Here is a 26650-nt window from a genome sequence, read left to right on the forward strand (position 1 = left end):
GTTGTTTTTTATAATTCTTATAAAAAGTGCCTACTGCAGCTTTAAGTGGCAGAACATATTCAGATTTAACCATGGCTTGATTAAAAATAAAACAACGGCTTTGTTCAAAACAGGAAGAAAGAATACATAAGCATGTATGACAGTATAGGCTCTGTTAGAACAGAAAGAAAACATATAGACCAGGTTGCCAGAGCCATACTGTATGGCTTAACAACTGCATTCAGACACTTCAGATTCAGGTTTATTTTCTTTACTTTTCACAATTTGCCTTATTTTGATGCATAAACATAACTTACAAAATAAAAGTACAGCGTCAAGAAAAGTCAAGACTCATATTATAAAACAGAAGAATTCACAATCTCTGTTTTTAAAATAAAAAGAGCTGTACAGTGTTTGAAAGAGGGTGGAACGTACAAAATATTGACCAATGAATGTGCAAATGTTCACAGCATGCGTATAATCATATGAAGTGAGATAATAATCCAAGAAATGTTAATGTGAGGCACCGAGTCAGATGTAATCCACAAGGTCACCACATGACCAATCTCCCACCTGCAGGCAGACTCAGCCCCCTGGAGCTGAGCCCGATGAGGACGCAAACTTCAGCTTGGTCTAGTTTTAGTTTAGTTTTTATTAGTTTCAGTAATTAGTTTTAAAGTTTAAAGAGTTATTTTTCAGAAAAGTTCTGAATATGAACATACGCCTCCTCATGTTTGTTATGATGACTAATTTGACCAAATTGACTAAAACAAAAGATAATTAGATTGCTGGAATTATAAGCTATAAGCAGTTTCTCAGCTGTAAAACTACTTAACTATGTTCTGTAAGCGTACACCAACAGAACTGTAGAATATAACAAACATGGCAATGGCGCCCCCTGCTGGCTACAGATTGCATTGGCCCAATGTAGGGGCTCTAATCATTGACAGCACTTTTAAATAAGGGACCCTTTTCTAGCATTCAGTAAACTGACGCAATGAAATATTTTATGGATATTTCATATTATATATCTGATAAAGTGAACAATGAACACAAACAGTGAGCAGAGTTTGTGTAAAACAAGCGATTGGTGTGGATTTGTATTTAGTCTTTTTTATTATTATTTCCTGTAAATATAGCATCAGAGGTGAGTTTTTCTGATATTTTTAAGTTAATAATAAAGTTAATAAAACAAAAGTAGTAAAGGCATATTTCCCACAATCCACCGGAAGAGATCTAGGGAAACTTGGCAAAATACATGGAATAATGACATCAAGGGTAGGGACTATTATACAATTCAAACATCAGTGAGAGTAAGAAGTAAGAAGTAAAAGCAGAAAAGAATCAGTCTAGGTCATACAAGGTTAAACGCTACACTATAACGTTACATTATGAAAAAGACAGATTTGAATCAAATACTTAAATGAAACAGGTCAATAAACTGAATAGACTTCCAATATAGTCATGTTTTTTACACACTCCGATACAGTAGGTGGCAGCATACACCTTTAACGTTGGTTTGTAGCCCGCCAGAAAACCAAACAAGAAGAAGCAGAAGCAGAAGAAGAAGAGCAGCAGCAGCAGCTCTTCCGAGGCGCCTTTCGTAGCGTGTCTCTGTTGGCAGGAGCACGAGACACTCGGCTGCAGTGAAAAATATAACAACATCAACAACAACAAGACGTTTCTCTGCCGTCACACTGCTATATAACGGCCTCCAGCGTTCACTGACAGCGACATGGCGACGTTCAGCTTAATGCCAGTTTGTGTTAGCTGGCTGGCTAAGTCCTTCAAAGTCTTGTCCTGCACAAGTACTCTGGCAAGGTAGCTTACCGGAACTTCCTTTACTGTGCTTATTGGTTGTGGCAGAGCCGAGTTAGCACGCTATCTTTAGCATGCTCTCGTCTGTATACTGGAGGTCGGCACGTATTTGTCTCAAGATAAATTAGGTGACTGAAAAGAGAATGCTGTTTGGATAGGCTAGCGTTAGTTAGCATTAGGATATCTGAGTCGTTAATAAGTGAATGAAATGACTTTGTGACCCTCAACTAATGTGTTATTCACTAACCAGACTTTTCCCTGGGAGTGTAATGCAGTGTCAGGCCTCAACGGTTGGGGGAAAGGAAATGCAGTGTGTGTTTGTGTGTCAGTGTGAAGACGCTCTTTTAAGCCATTCCCAAACTTGACTCATTACATTCAAAGTAATGCCCACGTGGTCATGGCAGGTACAGCAGTGTGTAGCTCTGTACTGTCAGTGGTTTAGCCTCTTGTAGTTTGATTCCCTATCTGTCTATATTGTTGAGGAGGTCAAAGGGGAGAGAGTGAAACCTCGTGCTGGGCATATTTTTTAAGATCCCGCCGCTCTCACGGTATATCATTAGACATGTTTATAGTGGCTTATTCGACTGCCAGGTATACATTGAATTAGAAACATTTTACTGCCAGCGTGTGCACAATGTAAACAGTTTTTATTGTGCAACTGCAATGTAGTAAAAACGGAACTTAAATCTAAAGATATGTACACAGCTTTTACCAGGCCTAAAATAGTAGTATTATTAAGACTATGAACTGACATAAAATACTTAAGTATTAAGAGATTTCTAAGATGTTCTATTGCACAAAAAACAGTAAACTGAATATCTTTGGGTTGTGGACAAAACAAGACATTTGAGGACGTCTCTTTCGGCTTTGAGGAACAGTGATCAACATTTTTCACAATTTTCTGGACCAAATAGCTAATCAGTTACAGAGAATATGATCATCTGGTTAATTTATGATGAACATAATTGTTACTTGCAGCTCTATTTTCAGCCCTATCAGTTAATCTTGTGAAGTCCATGAAATAGTAAAAAATGTCCACCACAACTTTCCTGAGTCCAAGAAGATGTCTTCATATGTGATGTTCTGTTTGACCCTCTGAAAACTCAGAAATACTCAGAATCACTCAATGCTATATGACAAAGAAAAGGAACAACTTCACAATTGTGGCTTGAAAAAGACTGAAATGACGACTTGTGTATCAAAGTAGGTACTTTTTCTTTAATATACATTGGCCAATCATTGTGTGTGTGTGTGTGTGTGTGTGTGTGTGTGTGTGTGTGTGTGTGTGTGTGTGTGTGTGTGTGTGTGTAGGTGTACCAGTGTCCTCCCAGCTACATACATCAACCCAGTGAGATGTCTGACCTCCCAGGCTGGTGACCCTCCAAAAAAACCTCTGAATGTATTCATAAGATATGTACAGCAACAGCGGCCAATCCTGACCAGACAAAACCCAGGTAAACCTGCAACACTTCATATGTCTGTAGAAGGCAGCTTTTTTTTGGGGGGGAGGCTTTTATTGCCCTTTTTTTTATTGATAGTGACAGCTGAAGGTAGACAGGAAAGGGGGGCAGAGAGAGGGGATGACACACATCCAAGGGTCGCAGGTCGGATTCAAACCCTGGGCCAGTGCAGCAAAGACTCAGCCTCAGTACATGGGTAGCCAGCTCAACCCACCGAGCGAAGGCAGCTTTAAAGTAAAATTGGTTAATTTTTCAATTAATTATTGATTTTACCAACCTGCTGCACTGATATGGCAATAACAACTTGTAGTACTTAAACATAAGCAATGTGATTTTATTTGCTTTCAGAAATGAAATCAACTGATATCCTCAGTAAGATCGCCCAGCAATGGAGAGTAATGAGCCCAGAACAGAAAGAGGTATTTCAGTGCTTTACTTGTTGAACATTCTAAGCTGCTTTTTATTGACGTTTTTTAATTGTGCCTGTACAGCATACATTGAAGGGTAAGGCAGTGAGTGGCAAATTATCTCTCTGATAGTGTTTAAGTGTAAAACACATTCACAGCACAGTCTCTTCATGTCGTTTGTTGTGACCAAAAAGTTTTTGTTGATCTCCCTCTCCCTTTCAGCCGTTTATGGAAGCCTATGTGCGGGACATGTCGCTGTTTAAGGTAGAGCTAGAGCGCTACTGGGCCGAGAGTACCCCAGAGATGCGCCAGAAACTAACCCTGGAGAAAATGGAGAAAAGTGCCAAGATTGCTGCCCGACGCAAAAAGTTGGTAAGAGAGATGGGAGTAGCTGGGGAGCAGTGCCGGGCTGCTCTTTTGTCAAGAGACAGGGTGTTTGAAATGACATACTGACGTACTATTCATACCAAGTATGACGTCAATTGAAGTGTGTTTCAACTGCATAGTATATGAAGTGTGTGTGTGTGTGTTCGTTCCAGGAGAAAGGCCGCCTGGGGCATCCCAAACGTACTCGCTCTGCAGTCAACATTTACATGTCAGAACACTTCGAGGACGGCAGAGGAACCACCACAACGGTAACCAACACAACATTTAATGGGACGGTTCAAATTGTTTGACATAATGAAGTATGACACACTCACTGGTTGGGCTGTCACAAAAACCGATACTTTGCTACCAAGTCCATACCAAAATTCTGAAAACGTGACCATCCTCATTTATCTACAGTACTGAAGGTTCAATGATGCAATTCTTCCAGACCTGAAAGTGCAGCTTATACGCATACAATAGCCTTTTGTTATTATTTATTACATTGTTATTTAGTACAAAATATTTAGTTAATAGGCAATATAATTGCCTATTAAATATATATTTTGATCTGATACTCAATATAAAATAGAGATTGGGGCACAAAAACTTGAAAAATAACATTTTTACCGCCGTATTCAATTGGTATCAAGTATTGTGGAATTTCACTGGTATTGGTATGAACTTGTATATTTCCGGTATCGCGACTCACTGACATCCTTACTCACTGGTAGTAATTGATACATGGACTGCTCTTCCAGTGAAAAGTCACAGTATGGCTCTGAATTGAATTCTGGGCAACGGTCCCCTCTAGGGGTAATGGGAGACAATGACACCCGAAGTGTGTTTTGGTCACTGTCACTGCAGAAAACCCCGCTTCACAAAGATAGGATGTTGGCAAGGGAAGCAGGGTTTTCAGTGCTTTTGTGGCAATCTCAGGATATTCTGCCTTGATTTTAATCCAGAACACTGGCAGAGTTGTCTCAAACATAGTTTTAAGGCCACCGTCATTTTCACTCTCCAGTAGTTGATCTTCTGGCATGGACGGGCTCGATTCTCTGGTTTGTTCACAAATGGATTGCGGGATCCGTTCTTTCGCAGTTAGTGGGTCTTCTGTGGTTGGGAAGTACCGCTCAAACTCTTTTAAAAGCAAAGACAGCTGGGAGAATAGCGTTTCAGGCTCAGTCTCTTCCAAAATCCCTGCTAATGTTTGAAACATGTCAAATATCCCTCTGTTCACTCGCCGTCCGTTGTCAATATCAGTAGACTCGTTAACCTGGATTGCGTACCACAGTGATTTATTAATCCTCTCCAACAATTGTGTCTCAATGTCCCCTGCTATTTCCTCAATTTACCTAGTGAGGGTTGTAGCTGAAAGAGGAACCTGTGCTATCTTCTTAACTGCGGCCTCTCTTAGAAGTTCACGGCAAATGTCCTTAGCGGTGGGCAGGATCAATTCTTCACCAATAGTAAAAGGTTTCTCGCCTCAGCAATATTTTTAGCCACTAAGAATGATGCTCTCAGTGCACTCACATTTGTTGATGTGGTGGCCATCAGTACTTGCTTCTGTCCTTCTTGTTCACGTTTTTTTCTTTCAAAAAGGTCCAAAGGCTTGTCTTTTAATGCAGGGTGCTTGGTCTCCATGTGCCGAAGCAGTTTTGAGGGCTTCATTGCCTCGTTTGCTAGCTTGCTAGCTGTCGCCACATATTATGGAGAGCGGGCTTGGCGAGAATTTTTCAAAATAAAACATCTTTCACACTTTGATCAGTGGACCATCTCACCCTGCTCTAACCCTCCAGGTGTTCTCTGGTGCAGATGTGGTGTATATTTTACAAGCACAGACCAGGTAAAGCAACAATAAACAGGAGTTAACACACCAGTTTGCTCGTTGTTAATCAAAATGACCGAAAACAACGTGGTACCAAATGACATTGGCCCTAGCTGATATGTTCGCTACTGTTCACTGTTGCTTGTCCGTGCTTGTAAAATATCCACTATTTCTACACCAGAGAGCGTAGTTAATTGATTACAGATATTTACTACTTTGATGAGGCAATGGTGCAAAAGACAATGCTAGAGAGATGTGTAAAATATTTTGGGTTTATTATGAAACTGGTGGGACAAATTAGGCCGTGGCGAACGCCACAGTCTGTAATTGCTGGCAAAGGCGGTCCTCTTTGCAATTCAGAAGTGTGCAGAGTTTTGCTACTTCTGTGCCAATCTCTTGCTGTTTCCCACTCTTTTTTGTTTTGTTTTGAAACTTTATTTTTCAAAGTTTTCACAGTACAATTATACAAACAGCCCCGACCCCACCCACCCACCCAAGGGTACACATAATACACACACATACACGGTTAAAGAGAAAGGAAATTAAAAAAAAAAAAAGTCTGCCACCTTTAAGGCTAAATTTAACATACTAAAAGACACCCTATAAGTTTTGTTAGTGAGTGACTGTTCATACATAATGTAATTGTACTGCACCCAGCTTCCCACCAGACCGGCTGTCACGCGTGCAGTCGAGGATCAAGAGAAGGGCAGATTGTCTGTGAATTGTAAGAAAGGACTCCAGGTGTTGTGAAATCTGTTAGAGGATTTACCCCTAGAGTATCTAAGTTTTTCTAGGGGTAGAAAAGCAAGGACTTCTTTTACCCAGCAAAGGAAAGATGGGGGATTAGCAGACTTCCATTGTCGTAGAATAAGTCTCCTAGCTAAAAGTGAAGCAAATGCAATAGCACGTGCTTGGGTAGAAATCTGAACCTCCCCAGCTGTAACACCGAAGACAGCGGTGATAGGGTCTGGTGAGATGGGCCTGCCACATATATGTGTAAAAGCCTCAAATATCTGGATCCAGAAATTTTTCAGTGCTGGGCAGGACCAGAACATGTGCCCAGTAGTAGCTATGCCTTGATGACATCGCAAACAATGAGGGTCGGTGTTTGGATAGATGGCAGCCAATCCATCCCTAGAGAAGTGAAGCCTGTGTATGATCTTAAATTGCATCAGATTGTGTCTAAGGCACAAAGAGGAAGTGTGGATGAAATCTAGGCTACCTTCCCAGGTCTGTGGTGAGAGTTGGACGCCAAGGTCCTGTTCCCAAGCACATCTAGTCTTCTCTGATGAAGGCATACTGAAATTGAGAATGATGTTGTATATAAAAGAAATGTTGCCCTTAAGGATTGGATCACGCCCCAATATTCTGTCAAGCAAATCATAATCAGGTAGGTGTGGGAATGGGTAGTGTTCTCTAGCAAAACTACAGGCCTGTAAGTACCTGAAGAAGTGAACCTGAGGTAATGTAAAATCCTTATGCAAAGTCTCAAATGAAATGAAGGTGCTGCCTACAAATAAATCTTTAAAAAACACTGCCATTATCATACCAAGAACGAAAAGCTGGGTCGGATTGTGCAGCAGGAAAAATATCATTAGTCAGGGGCAAAAAGCCACTTGTATGAGTACGGTTAAAGCGTTTCCTGAATTGACACTATATTCTGAGAGAGTGTTTTGTCACAGGATTTGAAGAAGAATAGTTAGATTTCTTAGAAAAGGAAGTACAAAGGCTAGGTAATGGTGAAAAAGAGGGACATATTTCAGTTTCCATGGCATCCGAAGTAGGGCTTTGCCCTGTTCTGAATGATGTAATCCAATAGGGCAATTTGGAGAGATTGGCTGCCCAGTAGTATAACATGAAGTTGGGAAGTGCAAGTCCACCAGCTGATTTAGGCATCTCTAAAATAGCCCTTCTTGCTCTTGGGACAGATTTGTTCCAAATAAATAATGAAATATGTGAATGATTGGCAAGGTAGACCACCAATTCAGATTGAGTTTCATATTTTCAAGGAGCTTTTTAAAGTTGGCCTCGTATAAATTCTTGTAAGAGCGTGTGACCACAATACCAAGGTAGGTAATGGATTCTCTGTCCAGTCTAAATGGGTAAGCATTAAAATTAAGATTCTGTGCTTAACTGTTAATAGGAAAAACGCTTTTGGAAAGATTCAGCTTGTAGCCAGATATCCTTTTAACATCGTCCAGTGGATGGGTGATATAAGGTAAGGAATCTGTAGGGTTAGAAAGATACAGAAGAAGGTCATCAGCGTAAAGTGAAACCTTGTGGGTAAAGCTCCCCCTAACAATTCCAGACACTCTATTGTCAGCTCTGAGAGCTATGGCCAAAGGTTCAATTGCAAACCAGGTCCAAACATAATGCAAACCAGTGAGGAGAATAATAATAATAATAATAATAATAAAATACAATAAAATATCACCTTAACAGCCCACACAAATGACTATTGTGGCTTTGGCAGTCCTTGTTGTCTTAATAACTTATATTATGATCAGGTATAATACAAAACAGTGAGGAAAAGAGAAAAATAATAATAAAATAAATAAATTGACAGTCCTCACAAATGACTAATGTGGCTTTGGCAGTCCTTGTAAAAAGAAGTCCAAACCTAACTCCTGGGACGTCCTTCAGCATCCGCCTGACTTCGTTGAATTCCGTTCACGCTTTGGCCACTCGCGCAGTGAAATCCGGGTAGATAGAGATGGTCATGCCGTCAACTTGGATCTTCTGTTTGGTTTTTGCCAGGCGCAGGATATCATTGCAATCCTTGTAGTAGTGAAGACTATGACAGTCCTGGCCGGTTGCCCTCCTTGTGCAGCTGCGGCTGTAATGATCGGTGCGATCTGTCAACCACGGGTGCTTTTTCCAAGTTGAACGCATCTTTGAGCAAAAGCAAAAGCTGAAATCTCTGAAGTGGAACAACTGCTAGGAGATTCAGGAATTCCAACAATCCTTACATTATTTCTCCGCGATCTCCCTTCTTAATCTTCACATTTGTTTTGAAGGGTTTCAGTCAGCTCCGTCAAGTGCCCCACATTGCGTTGTAGTGTTGTGACATCGTCACTGCATGTGGACAGACTGTGCTCTGCGCTAGCTAGCGTGCTGCGTAGCTCGGCTAATTCTGAGTTAGTTGTGTTTTTGAATTCCTACAAACCTGATTTCAGAGACTTCCGACTAGAGGAATCCAAGTTCGCTTTCGTGCACAGACTGAACCTCCTTTTCATTGCACCAACTAGGTCGTTCAAAATCGAGAGGCATAGCTGGAGAGCCCTCTCCCGCCGACCCTGGACTCGGCGGAGAACACTTCGACGCAGATATGGTTGTTTGTCGTGTTTTCCCAGGTTTGGTCGAACTCGCAAGCACGTCTAGCAGTTACACAAAGCAAAAATGTCTTTGTTTATATTGCTGTTTAAAGAGGTTGCCTCTGAAAATAGTAGTTTAAACGTAGTTTCCTGCAGAGCTACACAGACACACGTCCTACTCCATGCTTGCTCAGCAGCACCCCTCTGTTTTCCACTTTTAAACAGTTTATGGGTAACATGACATGTAACTGGGATACATATGATATGATACATATGAGTGTCCATGGCCTTATACCGTACCATATTCATTGATACTTTTTTGCTAATGTTTCTTCAGGAAAAGATGGGGTCACTGATGGAGAACTGGAAGAACATGCCCAGTCATGAAAAAGAGGTTGGCCACACAATCATTACATTTGATTCATTCTTGTAGTTATAAGGCTTTCATATCATTGTGCAGAAGACCTTTAGTGTTCATAATCCAGAGCTCCTCTTTGTTCCCTGTCTCAGGTCTATTTACAGCTGTCCCAGGACGACCACATTCGCTACGAGAACGAGATGAAGTTGTGGGAGGACCACATGCTGGAGATTGGACGATCAGATCTGATCCGGAAAACAGTGAGGAAGGCCGCTGCCATCACAAAGTCAGAGACGTCCAGGAAGACGACAGAAAGGAGCAAAAATGTGAAAATATAATCTACTGAGGGAAAAGTGTTCATGACAACTTTAGACAGACATCCTGATTCCGGGCCACTAACTTTAACAAGTTCCCAGTTGTCATAAATGCTTCTTAGGTCCAACAGCGCAAAGCTTTTCTGTCATTCAGACAGATGATTTTACAGTGAAAATGACACCATATAAACTTGATGAGGTAGAGTGTGGTTGTTCCAGGATAAGAAAGTGAGTTACTTGATGAGATATGAGGTGTTCAAGTGATTATAGGAGGTACAGATACTGTCTGCATTGTTTCAGAAGCCCTGAGTGTAACAACAGTGTACTTGAGGGCAGGTTACTAATGCCGTCTCCAAAACAACCACTTTTCTATTTTTGGTGTTTTTTTTATTTTTGGTGTTTCATCATGTAAAGAATACGTTCTGTTGTAATTCTCTATTTGTCTTGTCAACAAATCCATGAGAAGACCCCAAACAACAATGTGTTAGCCCATCTCTCTGACTTCCTTACTGTCTGTGGCTCTCAGCCCCAGGCCCATTTGTTCCTACTAAAGATGTAAATCTTTAAAATCAGCTCTCAATTTGAAATCAGAGTTGGCGAAAGTACTTGAAAGTGCTTGGAATTACTGAACAATAAAGAGGTCCTTAAAGTGCTTGAATTTAACCAGCCCTGTACCAAGATTGATACACTTTTGTCTAGAAGTTCCACAATAATTGGGAATTAACCAGGGAAGTAGTAAATTAACATATCCAAATCACTATTGATGCAAAAAAAACCGCCAGACTTGAAAATTCAATATTGAATAAATGAATATGAATGAATATTCAGTAAACATTTTCTCAAAATGACGTATTGCTTACCCTTAAAACCAAAAATCTGTGGATTCATAATCAGTACAACTACTAAATATTACATACCGATTCTTTGATGAGGTCGACGGTAATGGCCTGAGGCTTTATGTTATTTATTTTTTAATTGTGTTTTCCAACCTAAAAGAACTTTAAAACAATATTTGACAAAAGCCTCTGATCATTACTGGCTATTCAGTTATTGATCACAATAAAGCAAGCAAAAGTTCTGTCTCAATGTGTTGGGCCTGAAAATGGTTCCACATATTTAATGAGACATTACCTAATTTGCACAAAAGAGTAATTAAGCTCTAATACAAGTCTTGTCTTTGGGTCTGTATTTATCTGGCAGTTCATCCTGATGGAATATGAGGATTTTCTTTCACCTGGCTTAAAACCCAATTCAGGTACCTTTCTCTGGGTTGGGCTGGTATATGTGAACAGCAACACCCCCCCCTTTTTTAAAAGGTTAATTTCTCCTATCACTTTTTGTGGGTCTTGTTGAAAATAATGTAGAATAACAGCAGCCTTATCCCTTGCAGAGTCAACAGGAAAGTGCCATTGTTTGCCAAGTTACAGAAAGCACTTCCTCTAAAGATCACATTGTCCAATGAATGCAACCTGACTGAATTCTTAGTTTCATTGCTGTTAGTGTAGCATAAGCTTGTACAGTTGCAACCTTAAACTGTGAAATCCCACTGTTTCTCTCTTATGGCATAAGTAACATAAACTGATATTTATTTTTTAAACACCAGAAGTTCCAAAGTATACATCATTCCAGTCAGGCTTTATATTTTGTTCTGTCAAAAAAACAAAAATGTGTCCATCCAAATGATTGCTGTGATGGCATAAAACTCCCCACCCAGCTGTCCTGACCCCACTATATGATGTCGGTCATGAACCACTGTCACATAAACAACCTCACATTATGTTTAAAGAAATGTCAGTTAATAATCCTAAAATCCAGATTTAATACTCATACTTCTGTTAATTATGAAGAACTTATTTTCAGTATTGACAGTTTTTGCTTGTAGGATGCATTTAGTGCTACCGTATCAGATGGCTTGTTTTCTTTGTTTTTGTGTACTCAATAAACATTTGTATTTCTACAAAATAGCCTTTATGGTGCCTAAAAAACTAGTTGTTTTCGGTTTTAATTTGTGCTTTTTAAAAATAACAGTGAATCAGAATCAGGTTTATTGCCAAGTGGGTTTTCACTTAAAGGAAAACTAGACGGACTTTTAGAAACTTGAGACTGGAACACACAAACACACAATATTAGTTTTTGCAGTTTTTTGGTGATGCTTATTTAATTGTTAAATGCTGTTGGGGTATGGTTTTGTGCAGTTTGACTGAACTATTATATATTTTATTTCAGTCAGTTAAATGACGTCTATTCCATACTCGCTCTCCCTTAAATACGTCACATTCTGAAATCTACAGCATAACCCAATGTATTTCTCAGTTTGATTAAGTAGTTAAAATTCCATCAGTCACTGGCTAAAATAACCATGTATATTAGATAATAATGTGTATGGAATAATGGAATTATACATCACTTTGTTTTATTTTGATATCAGCATAACATACCATCCATTGGTCATCCTGCTCTCTAAATATCAGCATCAGTCATTGAAAAACCCATATTGCCTACTAATATTTTCTTTATGTGAAAGGCAAGTTATTCTAGTGAAATCTGCATTGAAGTTGCAGTTGACAGTGTTGCATAATGTCAGATCAGGTCTCGCAGAATGCACAGGGATTAGTTGAATTTACATCACAACCTTTTGGAGGCAATGATTAAATGTTTGTATAGTATCTGTCTCATGTACTACTGTCAGGAAACTGAACATTTCAGCAAATATGACAAAAAGTCATTATTACAAAAGTTACCTACTGCAGCTTTAACACCAAGCATGTGGGTGGAAATCTACATCTGTTGCACCATGATTTACAGTCAACAGTGACAACAGCATATACTGACCACACTCAATAAATTTACTGTAGAATAACAAGTTTATTTGTACAGCCTCTCTCAAAACCAATTTTAAAAAGTGCTTTACACATCAAAACAAAGATTCAGAAACAAAGAATGCATTACAAAAAACAGTACAACCTACAGTGTACAGAGTATAAAACATAAGATATTAGCATAAAAGGTCAAATATTATCAGGATGAGTTTGAAGAAGTGATTTAAAGTTGATAAGGCAACCCTGGCATCATTAAAGCAGGTCATTCCAGAGCCACGGCTCGCTCTGGTCTACAGTCTAGAGCAGTGGCTCGCACCCTTTTTTCGATACACGGTAGAGAACTAATACACAAACAGTGAACACAGTAACTGCAGGAAGGTTGTGTAAATGTACATTTTGAGCATATTATTTCAAGTGAATATTGATCAGAGACTTTTTTTCATACAGACTTAATAGGCTTCTTTTTGACTGTTTTCTTCTCATTGTTCTATTAGCTCTTTGGTTGTTTTGACTGCATACTTTTCTACTGCAGGATGAGGCTGTTTATCAGAGAGTGGAGGCTCTGTGAATACAGCTTGTGTTCAGGTCTGTAATACTCTAAACTATAAAAAAATGTTTTGTTTTTCTTCGCAGAAATGAACAAAATGCTGAGAATTAGCATTATCTATAATTTAAACACAAATCAACAACAACAATCCTTGCAGCCCCACGTGAAGCTATGGTGACCCCTGGTGGCCTGACCCCCAGGTTGGGAACCACTGTTCTAGACACGGGACGATCCAACAGGTTTGTGTCTGAAGACTTGAGGCTGCGCACAGCATGGACATAGAGTTGATCTGGAGCCATGACTAGCTTTAATCTTTATATACCATGCCACGGCTGGAGTCCCTAACATCTGGTTTCTGTGCTGTAACTGTTCTGGAAGCCTGACTGAAATTGTCCAAAAACATTATCTGAAGGGGCTTCCAGAAACTCTAATGAAAAGACTTTGGCAATAGATGAAAGTCTTGAGTTAAACAACTGTAGGTCAGCAACATCTGGATTTACAGATTATGTTAAATTGTAAAAAAATGAAATGATGCAGCAAAAAACCCAAACAATTCACATCACAAACAAACATCTAAAAACAATATTTAAAATGCTACAATAAAGTGTGCTAAATGCTACAAAAGGTCCAAACTGTACATCAGTGCAGTAAGTGGTTGAGCAGTCCAGGGATTTGAATTTGCATCTTTTAGTCTACTGAACACCAAATATTACACACATGGTGAGACTCTCATTGTCTTCAAGGGACAGTATTGTCCTCCTACCAGTAGAGCTATTAATCCATTTGTTGTTTTGGTGTAAGTTGCTGAGTTTTGGAGATGTCAACCTTCTCTCCAATGCTCAAAGCTTAAAAATGCAACCTCAACAGCAATGTCTCGTTCCAGAAATCATGACCCAGTTCCTCAAGATAATCCACAGACCTTGTTGTGAGCAGTTTCACGTATGACCTATTTTCTTTCTACCAAACAAGACTCAGCAACTGCATCAATGCGCAGAAGGTAGCACACATATTTGCGCTAGCTAACGTTACAGCTCAGCCTTCGGCACAGTGATATGAAGAAAGACAATAGTTCCAACATGAAACTGCTAACAAGAAGCAGAGTGCCATCTGGTTCCATTACATTGGAGAGAAGGTAGACTTCCAAAACTCACACCAAAACCATCTAGATGGAGAAATGGCACTAAAGGTAAGAGTATTTTGGGGTAAATTGTCCCTTTTACGTACAAAATGCAGTCACTCAGTGGCTTTGCTGGCCCAAAGTCTCTGATAACAAGTGGCTGTGGGTGGGTATCCTCTTTCTCTGGTGTCAGATGTGAATGTACTCATTTATCTTTCTCTGGGCGCCTACTAACTCAGCATGTAGCCAATGACCTTCAGACAGTCGCAAGCTCACGATCATGCTTGCTGCTGTGCTGGTGTAAGAGTGAAGTCATCCATCTGCAAATCAGTGCTCAGGTAACAACATACAGTATCGTCCTTGTGGATCAGTAGGTTGAGTCTGATACCACCTTTCCAAAAAGAAAAAAACATGTCTCCTCTGGCATTGTCTTCATACCACAGAGAAAGACAAAATCCTTCAGATCCTGCCATCACAGGAAAAAAAGGCTACTGAGGGAAAGCTGCAGACGTAGCTGCCTTTAAGCCTCAAAGCAGAGGTAGGAGAACGGTGGAAACTAAACAACTCCCATCAGAGCAGGATTCCTACAGAATTCAACACTGGGCTCTGTTGAGTTTGCAGTAGATGGGATATCAGGGCCCTTGTTGCTGCTGTGGTGCCGCCTGTCTTAGCAGAGCCTGGAAGTCAGGAGACAAGACCAGTTTGTGGTGGACGTTTCCCAACACCATCATGTCTCCAGTCCGACCGTCAGACAGGTGCACAGACACCAGTTGCTGCAGAGGGAGGAAGGACAGATGGATTCTGTATTAATGGTGGCTTTGTTGTTCTCATTGCATATTGACTTAACAGTGGTGTTTTCAATAGTTAAATGACGCAGTTTCGAAGAGGAATACAAAAAGTTTAGTAGATTACCATAGTTATACTTATTACCATAGGCAGCGCCAGGGAGGGGCTTGGGGGTGCTGTAACTACCTCTAGGATTACCACAGCACCCCCCAAGCAAGAAATATCTGTGGCTTATTTATATTGTTTAATTTCTTTATTTTTAGATTCAAAAACATATCATTATCTGTTGATCTGATTTGGTCAGTGGGTGCAGCATGCACTCAACTTTTGACCTTACGTCCACTTCCCGTTACCCAGAGTGCATTTGGTGGTTGAGGCACAAAATCTGACTCCTTATAGTTATCACTCTGCAATGCTTATTCATATTATTACATATTTAATATATAAGCATATAGTGATCACTCTTCTGTAAGGACTGCAAGGAAGGAGGGAAATTATAGAATAGTTTAAGTATAAGTATTTGTATTATTGTTTAGTTGGGTTTTGGGGTGTGTATTATATATTCGGTGTTATTTCCTATCTAATTTTGGGTAATTAATCTTGCATTATCTCCCACATACTCTGTATGTTAGCACCTGAACTGAACACAAGTGACCTGTTTGAGTTCAAATGTTAAGAGAAACACGAGTGTGCTGTGATTTACACATCTGCTCATAGTAAGTGACAGCTTAATATGTCACATACAGTACATGTGTGTACACACACACACACACACACTCTCAGTACCTGCAGGAAGGAGAATGCAGCTCCCTCAGAGACGTCCATGACGACGTCACCCAGCTTCAGCTCCACCTTTCCTGACTTCCTGATCTGCAGTTTTCCTAGAAATCCTTCTGGGAACTGGGACAGCATAGGGCAGCCCTCCATCACCACAGTCTCCTGGAGAGGCACACGTACACAATCTGTTAGTGTCTTAAGTGGAGTGGAAAGGCCAAAAATGTTGATAGTAAAATGTTGTTTCCCTAGTGGAACATGTAGAAACATCTCTGGGTATACAGGGTTCTGGTCTGGTACATTGAGGTTTGGTGCTTTCAGGTTTGACCTTTCCTGTACCAGCTGGGTATTTTGGTGAGAGGAGATGTGCAGTAAGAGGAGTACAGCTGGGAATCCAGCAGCATATTGCAATTTAGTGCCATGTACCACAAACAAAATTACATCCTTCAGTGTATTGAGATGGCAGCAGAAGCCTCAGCTGTCCTGCATGAAGCGGTACCACTGATGCATAGTTCAGGAATTCACAAATAACAGTTGAAATGGCTTCTTCAGAGAGCTGGTAACAAAGGAGAGCCATTGAATGCACAAACCTGGATGTAATGTACTTAAACAAAATTCACTTGCCACTAGATGTTGCACTAAAGCACCAGCATATCAGAACAAAACATTGAGCACTAAGCTTGACCAGACTCCATGGACAAAACCAGCAACAACCACTAACTGGTTTGTTAAAAAAATTAACTTAATTCAGAGTTAATTGAGGCTTTGATAACAACACAGGCAGAGGGAGTGTGACAACATGACTCTACTATATATATCAAATAGTTAATTACATAAAGGACACAAAAAGGCTTGGACTGGCTGCTACTCTGGATACCTTGAAACACGCTGCAATCCATAGCGTATGTTTGTATGTATATGTATGGAATAGATGGAGAACACCACACATTGTACTGAAAAGCAACTCCAGACATGGCAACATCGCTAGTTTTAGTTTTTGTTCTGTTTACTCACTTGTGGTTGTAGATGTGGAGGCCTCTTGTCCTCAGGCTTGCCCTCCTTCTTGGCAGCTTTCTCTGCTGCAGATCCAAGAGAAGGCTCGACCTTCTGTCCAGACGTTCTGCACGGCATACAGTCCGGTAACTGCATGAAGAAGAGCTCCTCTCTGCCAGACAGGCTCAGATCCTGCAGCACTTCAACCAGGGATGGCTGCTTTTGTTTGGGTATTTCTGTCCTGCTGTAGCCTGCTCTACTCTGAGCTTCACAGGATGGGGGTCTGAACAGAGGAGGGTTCTCTGGACCTGCCAGTTTGACAAGGGACAGTCTGTGTCAAGCTCAGATTTGTTAATAAGAACAAGCACAGCCTAAATGATTACAATCTTGGCAAGAGTGTTGTGAATGAAATGAGCTCCTCCAAGTGGCATGTAACGTGACAGTTATTGGTGAGGCAGTAGCAGTAGAAGCAGTCAGAGGTAGTTTTCTCACATGTGGTGGCTGTCAGTGTTTGACTCTTGCTGGACTGACTCAGGGGCAGCTGGATGGGTTTCAGCTTGGCATCATTCCTCAGACCTGGATCGTCTATGAACTGTGGGTGTAACATATAACACTGGTAGTGAACAATGATGAGATGAGGGTGATTATTATTATTATGAATAATAATATTAATTAAAGACTCACTGGGGGGGGGTAACAAAGTACAAAGACTTTGTTACTGTAGCAGAGTAGTTTTTTAAAGTTACTTAACTTGAGAATTTATTTTTCAGACAACTTTTTACTTTTATCCCCAATATTTTTACGCGAATATTTGTACTTCCTACTTCTTGCGTTTTCAAAAGAGGCTTCTTACTTTTGCTTTAATACATTTCCTTGTACGCCTTCCCAACATCAAGATTGTTGCATATCACACATAACAGACGTAACATAAAGAAAGCGACGTAACGAGCTGGACGGCTGAAATTCCGACCAAAAGGGGGTGTGTCTCGGTGAAATGGTAGGCCCTGCCCCTTAAAGTCAGATGTTTAATGAGCACAGAGAAACTTTCCACTTTCAGCAGAAGAATGTGAAAACATCCTTCTAGAGTCAAACTCTGCACAGACAGCATTCAAACAGCACACTGGTCTCTGACTGGAGGGGACTTCCAGGAAGTACTCACATCATCCCTCTGTAGTTTACAGAGTATCTCATCTTCATCCTCCTCTGACTCTTTCCTCTCTTTCTTCAGCAGTTTACACACAGGAGAGCTGGTGGAGTCATGCAGGTCTGTAGCACCACGCCAGCCTGAACATAGAGGCGGGTTGATTGTGCACCCGTAATGCATCTGTAGTGTGCGTGCTTAAATTCCACTAGAAAATAGAGGTTGTGAACCTGTTTTGCGTACGGTGTCAGCAGGACCCTGTTCAAAGATAGAGTGTGACTGGATGGTCTGAGGCCTCTCTCTCCTCCTCCCTCTGTTCTCTCTCCTCCTCTCATCCCTCTCTCTCCTCTCCTTTTTTGGAGCCACGCGGACCTCTTCCTTTAATCTGGGGCAGAATCGGCCAGAATGTTCATAATCACTAAGAATGACATACTGACAGCACGTTATATGCAATGCTTAAAACTTTATGTGTGGTTACTCACTCATCTTTGCTTTTCCTCACAGCATGGACATTTGGCTCAAAGGTTTTCTTTGGGGAAGAAAAAGAGAACGGAGATAAATACAAAATAATGTTAATACCAAGTATTTATTCGTAAGCGGTAATTTAATAATAATTGTGTAATAGCGTATACCTTATATAGTGTGAAACCATAATATTATCTAAGACAGTTATAGACCGTACAAATCTCATACCATTCCAACCCTACAAATACACTGATATATTTAATATGCTATAAATTCTTTTCTAGTTGCCAAACTCAATATTTCAGGACTCTAATCTTTATTTTGCTAGTGATGATACTGATGAGCAGTAAAATAAGCAGCAACAAATGTCCTATTAGCCCCTTCATTAACGCTAGGGTTGCACTGATTTATGTGCCCAACATTGGTATCTATGAGGAAATAAGATGGCATTCACCTACTGTATACCAGTGACCGATGTTTATTTGTTGTGTTGCATCAGTTTTGCACTGGCTAAATGTTGTGTTGGTTATTTCCAAGTTGGATATTGGAGAAATGATCTCCATTTTCCATCACTAGCACAAACCGCATGCAACCACTTACTGATGTGCTCAATGCAGCAGCACAGACTTAGACTCCTATAGTGTATATTTTATTGTTTATTGTCTATCTTTTTAGCATTAGTAAATGTCTTATCTGTTGTGAAATTGAATGTTTACTTTAAGTATTAGGAAATGTCTTGTCTGTTGTGCCTGTGCACTTTATCTGTTTCACCGTGGGAGAGTGAGAAACTTCCTCTCGATTCCTTTGTTTGTCTGGTGCATGTGAAGAAATTGACATTAAAGCTGACTTTGACTTTGACTGACTTGACAGACAGTGAGTGGCTGTTCTACTCTGTGTCTCACATCTTGGATCATTAGAAAAATAGAACTGAGCTGCACAATTAATTGAAATATTATTTAAATTGCATTATGGCAAAGTCAAATTGCAAGAGGTGCATTTTTTTTGATAAAGGTAACGTGTGTGACAAACAGCATTAATAATTAAGTACTGTAGTGCTGAAGAGATGCGCTGGTCTACAATCATGTTTGTTTGTTTGTTACAAACACCCCTTTGCAAAGTTTAATTGCATACCACTTGTCTAAACAAGGTTACAAAGTGCTTCGTCACATCAATTTCAAATGATTCCCACCCTATTTATGAATCCCTAATCGCAATATCTGCCAAAGCAATTGCAATATGATGTTTTTAACAAAGTGTGATGCCCTAAAATAGACTGAGCTGCAACAAGGCAGAGATACTTATCTTTGTAGATCAATAGGCACAAAAGTGCAAATAAATAACAACAAAGAACACTGACTATAGGCCAAATTGTTATTTTAAACATCGGTATCCTAATCCAGGATTTCTTAATCAGTGCATCCCTAATTAAGGAAGACACCAAATAAGAGTTTTTTACTGAGACCCTGGAGCTGACCCCTGACCTCCCTGTGAAGGAAGGGAAGGTGTTTTCTCACAGTGGAGAAAGTTATACATTATTTTCTAAATCCAGTAAGAAAGAATAAAACTATTATGGCCTTATTTGTCTTCAGTGTTTTATTACTATTATGTAAGCACTTTGTATTGCATTCATGCATGAATTGTGCTTTAGAAACAAAGTTTATTGTTATTATTCCTTGACACTTAAGTGTTGCAATGTATTGTTTTGTGTGTAAAATGCCCCTAATATGTCAGTATATGGTGATATGTGAGTTATGTTGAGTTTGTTGTAACAACAAATATATTACTGGGGTTGTTCAAAGTAACGTTTACAATATACAGTGAACCAGTTCAAAACTGTCCTTAACTAATATATAATACTGGAAATGTTTCATGCTTGAATCTTATGTAGTTGTGTCATTCATTACCTTTGGTTTTTTGAGGGCTCCCCCCAGTGTCAGATCCCTGGTTCTGAGGGACGTCAGTCTTCCAGGTGCAGTGGGGGAGGACAGACTAGTCCTGAGGCGGCCTGGTGGGAGTCCACTGCCCGCGGTGAAACTCAGCCCCGCCCCGCTGCTGAGGCCGGAGCAGCCGGGAACACTGGCTGTATCTCCGGAGTCGGTCATTGTGTGATATCAGGTTACCCTTATACTATTTTACTTTGCAAGTAGCTCTACGTGTTTCTTATGGCAGAACAAACAATTTGTATTGTGCACATACCGGACAACGTTACAGTCTGGGATTTTGTAGGAAGTAACGTAAAGCCGTTACAATGGTAACGTGTCTGTATTCCTTACACGGCTCTTGTCACTGTCCCTGCCCTCCAAAGCGCGTTTCTCTTTCTTTCTGCCCAGCAAATATATCCTGCAAATAGCTCATTCAGGTTGGAAACCGCGGTGTACACGCAGTCTAAGCTAAGATAAGGGTTAGATAAGTCTAAGCGCAACTTAACAGCAGCTTATTACCCTCCATTTTGTTCCCACTCGCTATATCAAATAGACTGCGCCAAAATGCAAAACTGTACACTCAAGAAGACAGAAATGCTCCAATCCGTTATATCACATGTTATTCGTTATATACGGTGTTGTTGCATTGCACGGTGTCCTTCCTGAAGGCTGCAAACTAAAAAACATCATCTTTGACAAATCGTCTTGTCGTAACACAGCGGAGATTCCTGGCGGTGGTTGTAGAAAACAAACAGTACTGAGTAAAAATGTTAAAGACCTCCAAACAGTGACATTTTCTCCAGCAGCTCCGTTTGGGCGCCTGTTGTATTAGTCCAGTTTATTTCCTTCCTACTACGCTGCTATTGTTCTTCTACACCGTACTACACAGGTGGAGCCACAAGATGGCGGCGTTTGTCTGGTGTGTGTGTGTGTGTGTGTGTGTGTGTGTGTGTCTCGTGACGAGGCGGTGGAAGAAATGTTCAGCTCTTGCACTTACAAAGACTTTGGTGGAACTGATCTCAGTACTTTTACTCAAGCATTGTACTTAAGTAGTTGTAAAGTACTTGAATATTTCGATTACTCTATGCTCCTTTGTAGGCCTACTGAAGCTCCACTATAGTCCACAATAGTCTGCTGTTTACACCACTACATTAATGAGTTAGGCTACTAGTTACTTTGCAGACTTTTTTTTTTTAAAGTGCTATTTCAGAAAGTGTGTGGAATTAGTAAGATTTTACAAAACCCACGAATTTATATTATACATTGTTATAGATGCACTACTACTCTACAACCTATGTAAAAGACATAGCCTACATTGATTTTTCAGGTTGTGGTTATTTAAGAAATCAAATCATAGAGATTTTGAAGTCAGATTACTTAGACTTGCATATTACTGCATTGGATGCTTTTAAATATTATATTATTAAAAAATATATACTGTATATATATAAAAATATAAAAACGGCAACCTCTGTGATTGTCAAATGAAGCCAACATGTTAGTGCTGACAACTGCAGTTCCTCCAACGGCCACTCAAGGCTGGCTACAGAAGTGACTCAATCTCCATAAACCCCATATTAATATGTAATTCTAACTAATCTGACTTCTGAATTCTAATATATTGATTTAGATCAACCTTTTAAGTTGCAAAAAATGTTTTGAGTTGTGTTGATCTAATAATGTCGGTAACTACGTCAACTTAATATTGTACGTAATTTGAACGAACATTTATGTGTTAATTGGTTCAAAACAAAAGTCAAGTTGTAATAACTTAATAAAATAAGCTTGAATTAGCTTAATTTTTCCACCTTGAGTTCAGCATTTCAAGTCCCCTCCCCTGCCCACCTACCTATCACATGCCTTGGCAAATTCAGACAGTTAAGGACCTGTAGGCTGAGTGAATATGATATACAAAGGACATTTTTGATTTGACCAGCAGTGGATTTGTGACTGAAGGTTAGGCTACATCTGTTAATACAGTTAATGGTATATGTTGTACTAATAAACATAGTTAAGGCTAATCATAATTAGCAGTGCAGTTTAGCCATTCTACCCTTCAGTGCAGCATAGCAGTGGATAAGAATGATAAAGTTTTATTGGTCAAATTGGCTCAGCTTGAGAGAGCTTTTTATATGAGCCAGGTAGAGGAATAGCATGATACTTCTTATGTGTTTAGATGTAAACTGCATTGTTGTTTGTATTTATTAAACTGGATAAAATGTAATGCTTTAGCAGGGTACTTGACTGTTGTGTCTCGTCAAGTGTGTTAATTTTAGGCATGTTCATGTTTAGTCCTTCCTGTTTTATTTTGTACTCACCTTTTCCATCACATTTCAGACCCTGACTTCCTCCCTTTGTGTGATTTTCCCTCCTTTTTAATTGTCTGCCCCGCCCTTGATTGTTTTCACCTGTTTTCACTTACACCTGGTATACCTAGTCCTTGTCTCCCTTTGTCTTTGTCTGTTAGTCTTGTTCAGTTTGTTAAAAGTATTGTCATAGTTCCAGCCAGAGTTGAGTTTTTGGATTGAGTTTTGATTAAGGTTTGTGTGAAGTTTTTGATCTCCCCGTGAGTTTTTGTTTTGCACTTTTTATCCTCCTTGTGAGCGCCTTTTGTTTCTTCGTTTTTTTTCCCTCCTTGAGAGCGCTTTTTGGACAATAAATACTCCTTTTGTACATCTTTGTCAGTCCCTGAGTCTTGCATTTGAGTCCACCAGAATTGTGTCTGAGGTTGTGACATTGACTGGCCCATCTTATTGCCTGATCTTTGTTTCCAAGTTGCCCCTATGCAGAGCGACTACTTGGAGCAAAATTCTGAATTCTTCTGTTTGTGTGGTCTACAGAAAGAATTCCAGAGAAAATGGCCAGATTTGACCATGCATATAAAAAATGATAGATGTAGACTCATCAAGGACAGGAGCTACAGGAGTGACAGTCAGACATATAAAAGACATGCTTCTCGAGGTATGGAAATTATTAGGCTAATCCTTGTTGACCGTTACCAATTCAGATTATATTTGGTTAGTTAGTTTCTTTTGATACTTTTTCCTTTTTTTAAAATAGCCCAATACGAAGAAATGTACACAGCGACGTAGCTATCCACGGCCTTGGAGAGAAGGAAGAGGACCATTTTCAAGGAGTTTAGAGTAAGTAATTGAACATCTTGAAAGAAAATGAAAACCACATTAGGCAGTGTAAATACACAGGGCAGAAACCTGCTCCTTGTCCATTAAAGTTTTAAAGATAGTACACTTCTGGCTACACCCCAATCTGTAATATAACAATGGTCTGTTCAGATAGGTGTTGACAGCAATGGCATGGGAAAATACTTCGAATGTATTAATAAATCAATGTATTTTTTCTGTTAATTTGCTATACAAGGACACAGAAGCGTTTGAGCCCTTCTTGACTCTACACTTAACAGCCCCAAACTTGCCAATTGCTCATCACTCATTGTATTTCTCACAGCAGTCTTGATTAACTTTAGCACAGTACTGCAGTGCTCATAGGTAATGCAAGTGCAATTTTGCAAAGCTTAAAGATCTCACTGAACACCTCTTTATATGACTCAGGGAAGACTGTGAGGTCTATTAAACTGGTTGGTGTTTCAAGCCACTAGTTTGCTTCCTATCAAGAACATGTTTAAGCTGAGGGATTTAATATTCTAGATCATCAGTGCTACAATTGTATTGTGAGGCAAATGGAAACACTACATTTTTCTCACAAAATGTGGGACTGGCTTGTATCCCTTGCATTATGGCACAATTTTCTTGAGAAAATCCTCTGTTCACCTCAGAGAGAAGCACATCAACAATTGAATGAATTAACCTGTCTGAATTAAATAACTCCTTTTCTGTGCTGACTTGTCTTTTAACTATTGGAGTAGAAATAATACCCTTCAAGCGTAGAGCTTGGTGTGACCTCAAGGCCTGGGGTTGCAGCACCAATATTACATTGCTCGGCAAGGGTCACAGTATTGTCCCAAATATTACTAAAGACAGAGCCATCTCGATAACTGTTCAGTGTGTCAACAAGAGACTCAACAAGGGTAACAGCTGTGCCCAAAATGAGTTGTGGGGACTGTAAAATATATATATACATTTTATCCCACCAAAAACATTGGTGAATGTTACATGGAGACCAACAAATTTTAGATAGATCTGGGCTTACAGACCTCTTGCTGTCTTTGAGTAGACATATGATGGCTGGCAGTCTGTCCCTCACTGTCTTGCAAGCATTGTACCTACATGCCCAATCTGTCTCTATCAGCCTTTGTTACTCTCTCGGTGCCCCCTTAAACATCTCCCTGTGTACCTCTAGCCACCTTTGGTGCACTATGACTCTGACACAAAGACATAAAAAGAGATAAAAAAAAAATAAGAGATACATTTTACACTAATACTAAATATAAGCAATGTGCATTGCAGTGAACATAAAAAGCTAATGTTGTCCACTTTATAGTACTAATGTCCACATATGGATTTGAGGTCTCTCCCACAAATGGTCCTGTGAGCTGACCCTATGACTGTGACCAACTGCTGACTGGTCATCTCCTACCATAAAACACAACCCCCTAACGAAACTGTATACATTTACTACCCCTCCAAAACATTCATCTACCACACCTGTACACCGCCTTTCTAGCCTTCCGACCTCTCAAAGCACTTTTACACAACGTGCCACATTCACCCTTTCACACATGTTCACTCAGCAATGGCAAAGTCCATCGAACGGAAAGTAACGCATTCATACACATTCACACACCAATGCACAGCATCACCAGAAATTCAGGGTTCAGAATCTTGCTCAAGGATACTTCGATATGTGGCAGGAGGAGCGAACCAACGACCTTCCGATTAGTGGATGACCCGCTCTTTCCTCTGAGCCACAGCCGCCCTTCAATACCATAACATGTAACTGTAACAGATTCACAATTTTACAAGGAACTATTTAGTGGATTAGTTCATGTTTTTTGAAGTGGGGTTGTCTGAGGTATTATCCATAGTCAGTGTGTTATCTATAGTAGATGGCAGACAGCGCTCCCCTCAGTTTACGAGACATTAGCTGTTTTGCTCGCTCTTTATTATAGAACAAAATAAAGACTACTGTGGGCCGATGGGCACAATAACAACTGAGTTGACTCCAAATGGTCCTGGAGCTTGTCTTCTACTACACAGTGAACAAAGCCTTCATGGTTTCCCCCAACATGGCAATAAACAGTCCTTGTTGTTCAAATGTAATAAAATAATAGGGTATATTTCAAATTGATTGCTTTATCCAAAAAAGTTTGACAACTTAGGATCTGCTGTAAAGATTTTAGTACAGAGATGTATTGAAAGGATGTTCTGTTTTGGGAGTTAAGCACAAATTCTACAGTTTCCACAATATCAACTTTTTTTTGTAGTATGTCTTTCACTTCCAGGCAGTAGGATGAGGGCCACAACCACCAAAAGAAGCTGTAATTGGATATGGACTTTTAAAAAGGAGATGATAGGTCTTGCAGAACAGTGTCATCTACTTGACAGTTGCTATTCTGTAAATGCTGAGATATGGTTTGATGGGTAAGAGGGACAGAAGCAGTACTTATTAAATAGTCAAACAGGCGTAATCAAATTACAGAAGTTCCTCCAACAGCCACTTAAGGCTGGCCACAGAAGTGAGTCAATCTCCATAAGACCCCTTATTAAAATGCCCAACTTTACAGCAGAAATGTTTACAACCAAAAAAAGCTTTCTTTCTTTTCCCCTGTACGGGGGTTGAATTTTTATATACCATTTAAAATTCTGCATTGACTGTGCAGTGTTTAAATGGTAAATGGACTGTATGTGTATATAGCACCTTTCTAGTCTTTCCAACCACTGAAAGCGCTTTTACACTACATGCATCATTCGCCCATTCCTGTATTTGGATTTGCAGGGAGCTGGCGGAGTCAGGAGTGCTAAGATAGCGTCAGCCAGAACTGACCACACTGAACTTCACAACAGGTCTTTACAAAGCTATGGGTGACGTCACAGACACTACGTCCAGTTTTAACTTGAAAAGGCAAAAAGCTCCCCCAAAAGAAAAGAAATAAAAATAAAGGTTTGACTTTTCACAGCTCATTCCATCTTGGTAACTGTGACTAGTAGTTTCGAAAATGGAATGAGAACCTGCGGACGTGCAATACCCCACAGTGTCAGAGGAGGGGGAACAAGTTGAGCCCAGCTTTCCCAAGGCTGGCTATGGATGCCAATGTATACCTCAGA

General features: G+C 40.0%; 2 protein-coding genes across 2 annotated transcripts; one reads left to right on the forward strand and one right to left on the reverse strand.

The window, feature by feature from the left end:
- Positions 1 to 1543: 1543 nt before the first annotated feature.
- tfam (transcription factor A, mitochondrial) lies at positions 1544 to 10507 on the forward strand. The gene is made up of 7 exons (XM_051417177.1): positions 1544 to 1800; positions 3109 to 3251; positions 3606 to 3676; positions 3887 to 4036; positions 4204 to 4299; positions 9510 to 9566; positions 9683 to 10507. The coding sequence occupies exons 1-7, from the start codon at positions 1715 to 1717 to the stop codon at positions 9866 to 9868; spliced, it is 789 nt and encodes a 262-aa protein (XP_051273137.1). The 5' UTR covers positions 1544 to 1714; the 3' UTR covers positions 9869 to 10507.
- Positions 10508 to 12689: 2182 nt separating this feature from the next.
- zgc:171971 (uncharacterized protein LOC569690 homolog) lies at positions 12690 to 21319 on the reverse strand. Its single transcript, XM_051417170.1, has 8 exons — positions 20391 to 21319; positions 18504 to 18550; positions 18252 to 18406; positions 18040 to 18164; positions 17373 to 17472; positions 16902 to 17188; positions 15900 to 16052; positions 12690 to 15100 (listed from the first exon to the last, which is right to left on the reverse strand). Exons 1-8 carry the CDS (start codon positions 20586 to 20588, stop codon positions 14960 to 14962), a joined length of 1206 nt encoding a protein of 401 aa, XP_051273130.1. The 5' UTR covers positions 20589 to 21319; the 3' UTR covers positions 12690 to 14959.
- Positions 21320 to 26650: the final 5331 nt, after the last annotated feature.

Source organism: Dicentrarchus labrax, unplaced genomic scaffold (assembly GCF_905237075.1).
Source record: "Dicentrarchus labrax unplaced genomic scaffold, dlabrax2021, whole genome shotgun sequence".
NCBI lineage: Eukaryota > Metazoa > Chordata > Actinopteri > Moronidae > Dicentrarchus > Dicentrarchus labrax.